Consider the following 12,417-nt stretch of genomic DNA (forward strand, 5'->3'; position numbering starts at 1 on the left):
TACGCTAATTGTTAATATTTTTCAATATGGCCAACAAACTTATTTCCAGTTTATTGCTATTGATAGCGGCGTACGCTACAACTACATCTGCTGCTGCAGTTGAGAATGGTGTGCCCACCACTATAGTGGCGCATCCTTTCATCGCCTCACTGCAAAGCCTCGATGGATCACGCGTCTGCGCTGGTGCTCTAATCGATTCGAAGACCGTTGTTACCGCTGCACAGTGTTTGGCTTTCTATGATGTTGCACAACTGGTCGTGAGCGTAAACAACGGTGCTAGGACGGTGAAAATTGCCAAAAGTAGCGTCGATCCCTCCTTCGATTTTATTACCATGGAAAACGATGTGGCCGTTTTGATACTGGCAGAGGATGTAGAGGCTGATTACATTCAATTGGCTAGCGAGCAACCAGCAAGTGGTAGCAGTGGTGTAGTCACCAGTTGGGCTGCAAACAATGCTCTGGTAGACATTTCGGAGACTATCATAAGCGCCGACGATTGCGTTTCTGGAAAGTATAAGTACGAAGATGGCGAAGTTTTCAGCTCAATGTTGTGTGGTCTCGCTAAAAACGAAGCTTGCAACGCTGTAGCTGGAAGTCCTTTGGTAGCCAACAATCAATTAGTGGGTTTGGTTTCCTGGGGTCAGGGTTGCGCCAACAAGGACAATCCCGCTGTTTTCACCAATATCGCAGTGCTGAAGTCATGGATTGAAAAGACTGCCAACAATTTAAAAAATTAGTCAAATTTTTTTCAAACTTAATGAGTGGAAAATAAAATATTAAATACAGCATTAAATAACAGAGGGTTTATTTAAAGTGAGATCGGAAAATCTACAGCTACTGCTTAATTAATGAAAATACTCGTATAAAATTCAAGTAAATTATTGTAATATTTTACATCGGCATTATTACATGGTTTAGGCCGTGCAGAAACTTCAACACCAGATACCGCAACCTGTACAGTGCAGAACATTTATTTCGGGAGGCAGAGAAATTGTTCTTCCTCTTCGTAGTACATTAAAATAGAAATTTCATTTTGGGTCATTACATGCCAAAAGAAGGCGCAGAGTTTTTAAAATTTGAGTTTTTTTTCCCGTTACTGGAATGCAGTGGAAATATATCAACTCAACTGTATCAGATAGTTTGACAACTGGTGCCAAATTTTAATGAAAGCACATTATAGGCCATATCATTCACTTCGAAGTGTTATTGAAGATTGACTGAATACACAACTTAACACTAAAGAAATATTGGAGACGGTTCGTATTATTTCAGTTGTTGGTATAATAAAGCAGCGCGGTGAGACTCAGAGACATAGGAAGCTGGACAACGAGGTCATTACGGTCACAGCAAGATAAGGAGTGAGGTGCTCAAAAACAGATTAGACTACACAGTCCCCGACCTTAACTTCAAGAAAGACTTTACGGTACGATTTCCACCGATAGCCAAATGGAGCAAAGGGAAGGGGGTTGGAATATACGATATTGAAATCTACATTGACGTTCTAAGATGAACTGTGGTGTGGAAGTTGGCTTCCATTCGAAGCTACTCAACCTATCTCAGTCAATTCGTCTTCCTGACTATGTCGGCGTACTCCAAGCAGAACTTTTAGCGATTAGAGAAATGCAAATCACTAAAACTCTACAAGGAAGTTGGTGCAAGAGTAGCTATATTTTCAAGCAGATAGCTGCTTGACTGCGAAGCCTTAGACTCCAACTCCATTTCTTCCAAGTTATGTAGTCTGTAGTCTGTACAGTGTAGAGAGGAACTAGAACTTCTTAGTCATTGGCTTGAAATTACTCTGACATGAGTTCCCGGTGATAGCAACATACGGGGTAATGAGATAGCGGCTGAGCTAGCAAGAAAAGGCCCGACACTAGAAATAGCAGAGGCGGTGTCAGTCTCCTCCCCACTGAGCGCAATAAAAGCATCCATTGCTTCACACTATCATGCTTTAGCCGAAAGAAGATGGAAGCAATTAACTACATGTATTACAACAAAAAACACATGGCCGTCGTACAAACCCCAAAGAATCACCTGTTAGGATGTTCTCGACCAAACATTTCACGCACCACTGCAACCCTTACAGGTCATTGAAAAGTTGGGATCATGCAGCCAGACTCAACCTCCCCTTCAATCCCATCTGCAGAAGTTGTCAAGCGGAAGGGGTGAAGGAAAGTCTTTCGTTTCCACGACAGTCGGTTCTACGTAACCGAAACGACCCGGATTCATATCCGGCCAAGGACTGTCACTCCAGCACCATTCCCCGTATGTAAGTATGGGGAATGTTTATGCTGCTACAACAACAACAACAACAAGGAAAGTCTTTTCCACTATTTATGTGAATGTCTAGCTAGGGCACGACCTCGCTCCTTCGTTCTCAGACATCGAGATAAAGAATTTGGTGCTATACTTGGACCTCACTAAATGGATCTGACTTAGAAGCAAAAAACAAAAGAAGGCATGATACGAGGACAGTGGTAGTAAAACGGTACTGGTCACCAATTAGGATTATATCAGTGGAAATACTCAACCACTTAAACAACAACAACAACATAATAAAGCACATATTTCAAGTGATAGTAGAACGAACTTTCATACAAAAATTATTAAAATTATATAGGAAATAAACAGATTCCCGAAACTTTCCAATAAGCCCCTGTGCTATAGCTATTTATCATAGAGAATGGAGATAAGTCGTGGGCTCCTAAAGTGTACTTTTCAAGGAGTTATAAAAATTTAAATATTTGTTCCAAGAGAAATAATGAAAAGCAACCCTTTTCTTCCCTCGCAAGTGGGATAGCCGAGCGCTTCAATCAAAACATCAATAAAAGTATTCTTTAGTTTGTAAGAAAAGTGTGATTTTAGATTGGGTTCCTTGTCTGGGAACCGAGATATGATAGAAATACATATTTTTTCTATATCCATGGAATAAAAGTCACAATAAGTTGAGAATCCGATTATCGGATTTTAATACATCACTTATTTTTGTTGGTATATTTAAAAACTAAGGTTTCCTCCGCATAACTTAAAGCCAACGTACGCCAGGAAATAGTCCAATAACATCTGAAATGTTTCCAAATCTATGGGGAAACGCTAATGAAATGCGTTTCTTTCCTAGATATATTTTTCCCACACTGAAATTTAGTATTTGTCCTATTTTATTGAGTTTTACTTCCTTTTCTGATCAAATATTTTACCCACATATTAGTCTCGCTCAAGCATCAGTGCGGGACACGATGCCAACGCATGTTTGGCGGTCTCGTCTTCCTCACAGGTTAGTAAGATGATAATGCAATCTACGATACGCTGTTAGAATCCCTGTGATGATTCTAAAATTGTTCTTTTTTAATTTCTTACAAATTTTAAATCGGTGTAGGTTGAGCTACCTATCATTGATTTTGATTGCGATAAACCCGCTGGATCTTCTTTTTCCTTCCTCTATTTTCTGAATAAGAGAGAAGAAGTTACCCCTTCACAGCCCACAAAATGCCTCTGCGCCAATAAATGGGGAGGTCGTCTTTTTGTGGCTAATTTATTTGTCATTGCGTTACTATTAACTCCCTATGGGCCGCCGTAGCCGAATGGGTTGGTGCGTGATTACCATTCGGAATTCACAGAGAGGTCGTTGGTTCGAATCTCGGTGAAAGCAAAATTAATAAAAAACATTTTTCTAATAGCGGTCGCCCCTCGGCAGGCAATGGCAAACCTCCGAGTGTATTTCTGCCATGAAAAAGCTCCTCATAAAAATATCTGCCGTTCGGAGTCGGCTTGAAACTGTAGGTCCCTCCATTTGTGGAACAACATCAAGACGCACACCACAAATAGGAGGAGGAGCTCGGCCAAACACATAACAGAAGTGTACGCGCCAATTATATATATATATATGTGCCTTGGAACTCATAGCATACGTACGTGGTTCTTCTGGTCTAGGACACTCAGCTTATCAAGACATTCCAGCACCAGTTTCGGGTGTAACCTGAAAAGAGTTAAGAACTTTGATTGCTGCTTGGCCATCAGTAAGAATAGCTGTGCTTCTGTTGTTGAAATATACTTGTATTCTTGCCTAGCGCTTCCGCGTATTTTTACCCTGCCCCTGCATTTCGATGAGGGATCCGTCTATGTACCATGCTAATGTGCAATAGATTGAATCTGAGAAAAGTTGGCAAACAGCCATACCCTCCTTCCATATAAATTTTTAAAAATTTTGACTCACCAACAGCTAAAGAAGATTTAATCAAATTTTGGTGACGGAAATGATCAAGGAAAGAAATAAATAGAATTCAAAGGTCGGAACATTTTCAGCTGGATGTCTCTACTATGCTAGCTATAGCTCACAGCTCCCGATGTACATATTGTCTGGGATCAGTCGGCTATGTAAAAATAAGATCACTCTTCAAAACAGATATTTGGCACTTTTCTGTTTGGTGAAGCCAGTAGTGAGTACCAGCTTTTAATTCTTCAGTATAACTACGACTACCATTTCAAGGGTAGTTGAGGCCTGTAAATTCAGGCTGAACTATGTCGGTGGACTTAATAGCGTGATGCTAACATGGGTCCCGGGAGACGTGGGTATCGCGGGTAACGAGATCTCTGACTCTTTAGCCGGAGGAAGTTGGGCTCAGAGCCCATTCAGCCGCTCCATTTTGTAGCCATCAAAGCCGCGGTTAGCAAACGGCTTACCCACAAGCGAGCTTGGCAGGCTGAGAGAGGCTGCAGATGGACAAAACTGATGTTACCTGTCATGTCCGACCGACTGTCGCAGTTCCTCCTGTCACTAAGCAGCGGGGACTGTAGGCGGCTGGTTGGACCGATGACGGGCCACTTTCTATGGTCAAATCACATGGAAAAGCTGGGCATCTTAGACAGTGCACTCTGCCCAGCCTTCGCTCGAATCAGGCTTGAGGTCCTTGGCACTGATTTGTTAGGTAACGACCACCTTGGCTCCTTAGCACCACAAAATCTACTCAGATTTTTTCGGAGGTCGAGTAGATTTAAAGAAAATCAAAAAGGGAACCCGAGTGCAGTACAATGGACTTAATTGTGAGTGAGTGCTGTACTTGCTAGTCTGTTCCGACAAAAAAAAGCTGAAAAGGCGAAGCAGACAGTTAAAAAATGTGTGTTGTTCACGGACATAATTCAATAGGAAAGGCGAAAACAAAGCTAAGCCTGGTAATTCAAGTACAGGCGTCGAAGATGAAGCACGTTCGGTAGGTCAACCATCGAAAATGTCGATAAATTCTTAGAAATCGTGGAGTCGGACTGGCATGCGAACACTTATTCTATTACCCAGGCAGAGCGTAAAATCAGCATAAAATACGGCATTCGATTTCCATCTGAGTGTTCTTCCTTCCGGATATCTTCTTCCATCTAGATATTTCATAAAAATTTGCAGAAACGTTAGTCTTATGAGGTCTGCTCTTCCGAGACTGTGCAATGGCATTAAAATATGCGCCGCCATAAATTTCGTTTTCACCAGCATCTGAGTACTTCTTTACTTCTTGCTAGAAACATTTTTGATTGGCTTCAATACCAAATACAATATTTAAAAATAAATAATACTTATAATTAAATAATGAACTATTTAAATAGTTTATGCCTATGTTATATTTGTTATTAAAATACTTTTCACAAAATCCAGGTAATATTCGGAGATGAACAGATTGGAATAATTGGAACAGAATTGTGCTGGCACTCATGGCAGTTGAACTGGAAACCTAAAATTATTTTTGGTTTCATAACCACAAGACCGTGTTTGAACAATTGGCAGACGTCTAAGCATAAAATATGCAGTTGTAGGTTTTTAGAAAAGTGAAAGTCTATGAATAGCGGCCGCCGCAGTCGAATGGGTTGGTGTGTGACTGCCATTCGGAAATGCGTAGGTTCGAATCCCCGTGCATGAAGCACCAAATAATAAAAATAGTTGTTTTCTTATAGTGGTCCCGCCTCGGGAGGCAATGGCAAATCTCTGAGTGTAAACAGAAAAAGATCCTCTTAAAAAACCAACTTACACAAGTAAAGCAGTCCAACAAACAAAACAACGAATGTGAAAGCTCCAACAAAAACACGGCAGTCCAAACTACACAAAAACGGTACCGCAACTCCCCAAGTAAGCAAAATGATTATATACATAGCACAAAAAAACATAAAAGCAAAGACACAACAACAAACCAAAGAAAGCTAACGTCATACTGGCTCAGCCAGCAAACATCGTCAAACATGTTCGAATTGCTTTCAGACGACGAACCAGACAATGACACAACCGATAACAGTGGAACAAAAAGACCAACCGCTACAGAAAACTTAAACCCAACAATTAAAAAACGTAAGCCCCCACCGATTTACATACAAAACGTAGAACGCATTGATAAGTTAATGCAGGCGCTGAGTACCATTCCTGATTGCAAATATGAACTTAAGGCCTTGAAAAACAATGAAGTTAAACTACAGCCGCTCGATTCACACAACTATACTGCAATCATTAATTTATTAAAGGAGAAGAAAACCCAGTATTATACTTTTAAACTAAAGGAAGAAAGAGGATTCAAAGTATTCCTAAGGGGAATGCATTATTCGGCTGATAAAGATGAAATTAAGCAGGAACTATTAGAATTAGGCCATGAAATAATTAATATTCAAAATATTTTGCAAAAAGGCACAAAGAAACCTCTGCCATTATTCTCATTGGAGATGAAACAAGGTGCAAACAATAAAGATATTTATTCAATAAATAATCTACTACACTGCAAAATAAGTTTTGAACCGCCTCACCAAAAGAAAACAATTCCACAATGCACAAATTGTCAAAAATACGGACACACTAAAAACTTTTGCACAAAAACTCCAGTTTGTGTAAAATGCGCGGGTAATCACAAAACTATAGAGTGTGTTGTAGAAAATAGCAACAACATAAAATGCGCCCATTGCGGAGGCAAATACACAGCGAGCTACAGAGGATGCGCGGTGTACAAAGCACTCAAAATAAAACACTACCCAGAGCAACGTAACAAAGAACTGAATACTGATAAACAGCAAAACGCTTTAAATCGGCAAATAGATTCACAATATGTCAAACCGACAATGTCATATGCCCAAGTTATTTCTAACAACCCACAATCGGGTGGGACAAGTTCTGAAACAAGTTCTGAAGCAACTTCAAATGACGACATCAAAGAGTTAAAAGAAATGATGAAGCAGGTCCTCGCACAAATGTCAAACATAATAAATATTATAACACTGCTCGTGACCAAAATAGATGGGCAGCACAAGTAGACTGAAAATAGTCGCTTGGAATGCAAACGGCTTGGGCCAACACTTGAAAGAACTGATAGTGTTTATAAACCATAATTCAATAGACGCGTTACTAATTTCTGAAACACACTTCACTGACAAAAGCTTTGCAAGAATACCTAATTATAAAATATTTGTCACAAACCACCCTGACAACAAAGCCCATGGAGGCACAGCGATAATAATCAGGCAAGACATTAAATGCATCGAATTAGAAAAATACGAAAAAGAAAATATACAAGCAACATCGATCCAAATAGAAGATGAATGCGGCAAACTAACAACCTCTGCTGTATATTGTCCCCCAAAATACATAAATTCCATATCCCAATACTACGACTTTTTAAAAACACTTGGCAAACGATACATAGCTGGCGGGGATTATAATGCTAAAAATGCAATTTGGGGTTCAAGATTGACGAACTCCAAAGGACGTAATTTACTGGATGCCATGAAAATAAACAACAGTAAGTTCATAAGTAGTGGCGACCCAACATACTGGCCAACTGATCCAAAAAAAAGTCCAGATCTGATCGACTTTTTTATAACAAAAAACGTTAACCACGAAGATATGTCAATTAAATCGTTAATTGAATTGTCGTCTGACCATTCCCCAATAATAATGATATATCAGAGCTCATATACGAAGGAATCCTCGAATAGAAACATATATAACAAAAAAACCTGCTGGGATACATTTAGAGAAATAGTCATCCGTAATCTTAACAATAAAATAAGCTTAAAGACCTTTGACGAAATCGACAGTGCGATAGCCTATTTTAATCACACAATAATGAACGCCACTATGAAATCAACTCCACAAGAAACTATCTGTTCCTCGAGCTATAATATACCTGCACACATCCAAGAAAAAATCAAAATCAAAAACCGCTTACGTAAACGCTGGCAAATAACAAGGCTGCCACTTGACAAAAGCAAGCTAAACGCTGCTACAAAGGAAATCAAGCAAATGCTATTCGACCATAAAAATTTGAAACTTAAGAGACGCATCGAAAAACTTGGACCCGGTATAACGACAAACTATTCACTGTGGAAAGCTACAAACAAACTCGAAAATAAAATTTTATACAAACCACCTATCAGAAAACTTGATGGCAGCTGGACTAAAACAAATCTTGACAAGGCTGAAGTTCTCGCAAAACACTTCAAAAGTACTTTTACGAACAATATGCCTAATGTAAATCTTTTCCCGACCCACGCAAAAAAAGATCCATGCAAACCAAAAAATGTTACGTTAGAAGAAATAAAGCAATGCATATGTAAGAGAACTGATCCTAAGAAGTCGCCAGGATACGACCTAATAACTGGAAAAATTTTAAGAGAACTCCCAGAGAAGGGGCTTATCTATATAAGGAATTTGTTCAATCAAATCTTGAACTTGAAATATTTCCCAAAAGTATGGAAAATTGCTCAAATTATCGCAATACCAAAACCATGCAAAGATCCTATGCAAGTAACTTCGTACAGACCTATAAGTCTACTACCAGTATTATCAAAAATTTTTGAAAAGTTGCTTTTTGACAGAATCGATCCCATTATACAAAAGGACAAAATAATACCCTGCCACCAATTCGGATTCAGGCAAAAACATTCCACCATCCAACAAGTTCACAGAGTTACAAACAAAATTTTAGAAGACATCGATAAAAAACGAACGTGTGAAGCAGTATATCTCGACGTGGCCAAAGCTTTTGACACAGTATGGCACGCAGGACTTCTACAAAAACTCTTGACTTATTTACCAACAGACTACTACGAACTAATGAAAAGTTATATAACTGGAAGACAATTTTATGTAAAATTCGAAGATAAGTATTCTGATATACTAACAATGGAAGCAGGTGTACCGCAAGGTAGTGTCCTTGGGCCGCTTCTGTACCTTCTTTACACTGCTGATATCCCTACACCGGCAACTAAGAATTCTCTAATAGCAACATTCGCAGACGACACTGTCTTGTTAGCATCAGACAAAGATCCAAGAACGGCTGCTTATAAACTTCAGGAATTACTTGACAACACCACTGAATGGTTCGAGAAATGGGGAATCAAAATAAACGAAGATAAAACCGCCCACGTCACATACACTAACAAGAGAAAAAAACAATACAATCCAATATTCATAAAGAATAAACAAATCCACCACGACACAAGGGCAAAATACTTGGGTATGATTATAGACAATAAACTTAACTGGAAGTTACACATTGGACAAAAACGACGCGAAATCAAGACTAGGTTTAAACAACTTCATTGGCTTTTGGGAAAGAATTCAACGCTCTCACTAGAAAATAAGATACTAATATACAAAGTAATTATAACACCAATATGGAAATATGGCTCAGAGCTTTGGGGAACTGCCAGCAGAACAAATATAAAAATTATACAACAAACGCAAAATAAGATACTCCGTATAATATCAAAAGCAGAGTGGTATATACTAAATGATAACATCCATCGAGAACTTAAAGTAAAAACAGTCCATGAAGAAATACGCAACAACAGCTTAAGACACAAAAACCGACTACTAGAACATTATAACAGGGAAATTCGGCAACTTCCATTAAAAGAGGAAACCGAGACGAGGAGACTTAAGCGCAAACGACCAACTGACCTGCAGATGTAAATGGTGTCACAATTTTATGAATATATTTATTCATTAAATAATTGAATTAACTAAATATAGAGTTAATTTTTGTTTTCTTTTTTTTTTTTTTCTTAGATAAATGTATATAGTGGTATTGGCTTCTAGATACTGTTGAAACCCAAAAAGAAAGAAAAATTGTAAATATTTTAAGTTGAAATAGAAACAATAATAAAGGGTATAAAAAAAAAAAAAAAAAAAAAAAAAAAAAAAAAAACAGTTGCCGTTCGGAGGTTCTCCATATCAAGACACACCTCAAAAAAATTGGATTAACAGGAGATCCAAAAATGGTGTAAGCGGCGGTCTGATATTTGAGCGAGAATGGAGAGTGAATTGGAAAAAATGTAACGTTTAGAGATTTCGATACGCGAGAGAGAAAAAAAGATAGAACGTAGAGAGAAGGAGAAAGAGAGGTATACATTTTCTATACCTAAGACATAGGCTTCGTTGTAAGACAGAGTATACAGATATATAACATAGAGAGAAAGAGAAGGAGAGCTATACATCATAATGTTACGCGACAGAGAAAAAAAGTTGCTGGTCATGTTGCAGCGCATAATATCAGTAAAACAGCGGTACCAATCGGACGACGCACATCAACAATCCCGCTTAACAATAACAAAACGATTAAGGCTAAACGATCACATTTACCATTAGTTTGTGCTTGTGCGACGACCATTCACAAGTCTCAGGGAAGCACGTATTCTGAAGTTGTTTACGAATATGATAAAAAATATTCGCAATCATTAGCTAACGTTGCTTTATCACGAGTCACTTGTATTGAAGGCTTGTGGATTATAATGAACGGAAATGATTTTAGATTCTACCATGGTCGACGAGCATCAGTCAGTATGTCTCATTTACAAGATGAATTCCGGAGACTATCGTTAAATAGACTGGAAACTGTGGATAAACAAATAATCGATTTCATGACTCAGAGAAGAGGGCTATCTGTATATATTGTCCCCTTAGTATTAAAATAGCCTATAAATTTTTTGATGTTTTGAGAAAATGAATTTCAAACTTTTTGTCTAAAGTAGCTCTCACTCAAATCTCGTTATGTCTGTAAATATTTATTATTTTTTGACTGACGTTTTGACCCACTTTGTGGAACTAGAATTTGAGAAAATTTTGACCACATATAAAATCGACGATGGAGAATCCAAAAATTCAATAAAAAAATAATAGCCTATGAGCACATAGGCTATTGTTATACTAAGGGGACGATATGTACTCTTAATTGCCAGAGCCTACGAGCACATTTCGCAGATTTAACAGACTCTGTCATCCGCAAATCGAGTATAGTACTTTTGTCCGAAACTTGGTTAAACGATAACGAGGATATTAGTATACCAAATTTCAATTGCGCCATCAAATACGTATAAGCGACTAAATGTTAGAGCTGGCGGTGTGGCAATCTACCACAATCAAGATGATAGCGTAAATATCGTCACACCAAACATGGAAATGACTGCAAGGCAGTATCAGTCATATTCATCAACAGTCACACCAATTGGCGATGTTTGCATTGCAGAATGTCAAACGCTGCATGGAAAAACTATTGTCATAGCCGCCATCTATATCTCACCGAACCAAAATCTTGATTCACCGCTCATTACTGTTTTACCGCCACGCAGGTGCAAATGCACTTGGAAGAGGCGAAGACAAAATTCCATTGATTCTCTGGGGTGATTTCAACGTACCTTCTACTCAAATATGAACGAGACGTTATCAATAAAACGGTCCGCGGATGGCAAATGGCAAAAATAAATTTTTTGTTTTTTGGTAGGACTGTTATAAGCTTACATGGCAAATTTCAGTGTGATATGTCACATAGTTTGTTTTCTGTGCTACTGTAAACAAGTCAAGCTCGAATGTGTTCTTCGAATTTAACGATGGAAATTCAAGTTGAACAAAGAATTTGTTTGTAATTTTGTTATTCCAACAAAATTTCGGCTTCAGACGACTTAAAAATGTTGCAGACAACCTATGGGGACTCTGCTCTATCGCGTGCACGTGTTTTCCAGTGGTACAAATCGTTCAAAGAGGGCCGTACATCAACCCAAAAAACCACGCCAAAGTCGCTCAAAAATTAAGGTTATGCTGACTATTTTTTTCGATTACGAAGGTGTGGTGCACTCGAAGTTCCTTCCGCAAGGCCGATCGGTTAACGCTGAATATTATTTAGACGTTTTAAAGCGGTGGCGCGAGAACATTCGTCTTAAAAGGAAGGAATTGTAGGCCAACAAGTCATGGTTCTTGCATCACGATAATGCACCAGCTCACTTTATCACGTCTTGTTCGCGATTATTTGAACAAAAATAATGTTAATATCGTTCCGCAAGCACCGTATTCGCCTGATATGGCTCCATGTGACTTTTTCCTGTTTCCCAAGCTCAAGTTGCCGCTCCGTGGAAAACATTTTGAGACAATTGAAGTCATAAAAGAGAATTCGAAGAACACACTCG

General features: G+C 38.6%; 1 protein-coding gene across 1 annotated transcript; it reads left to right on the forward strand.

Annotated features, from left to right (window-relative positions):
• On the forward strand, positions 1-796 carry LOC129245030 (trypsin-like). Its single transcript, XM_054882988.1, has one exon. It carries the CDS (start codon positions 27-29, stop codon positions 735-737), a length of 711 nt encoding a protein of 236 aa, XP_054738963.1. The 5' UTR covers positions 1-26; the 3' UTR covers positions 738-796.
• The last annotated feature ends 11,621 nt before the right edge of the window (positions 797-12,417 follow it).

The sequence above is a fragment of the Anastrepha obliqua genome, chromosome 4 (genome assembly GCF_027943255.1).
Source record: "Anastrepha obliqua isolate idAnaObli1 chromosome 4, idAnaObli1_1.0, whole genome shotgun sequence".
Classification (NCBI taxonomy): Eukaryota; Metazoa; Arthropoda; class Insecta; order Diptera; family Tephritidae; genus Anastrepha; species Anastrepha obliqua.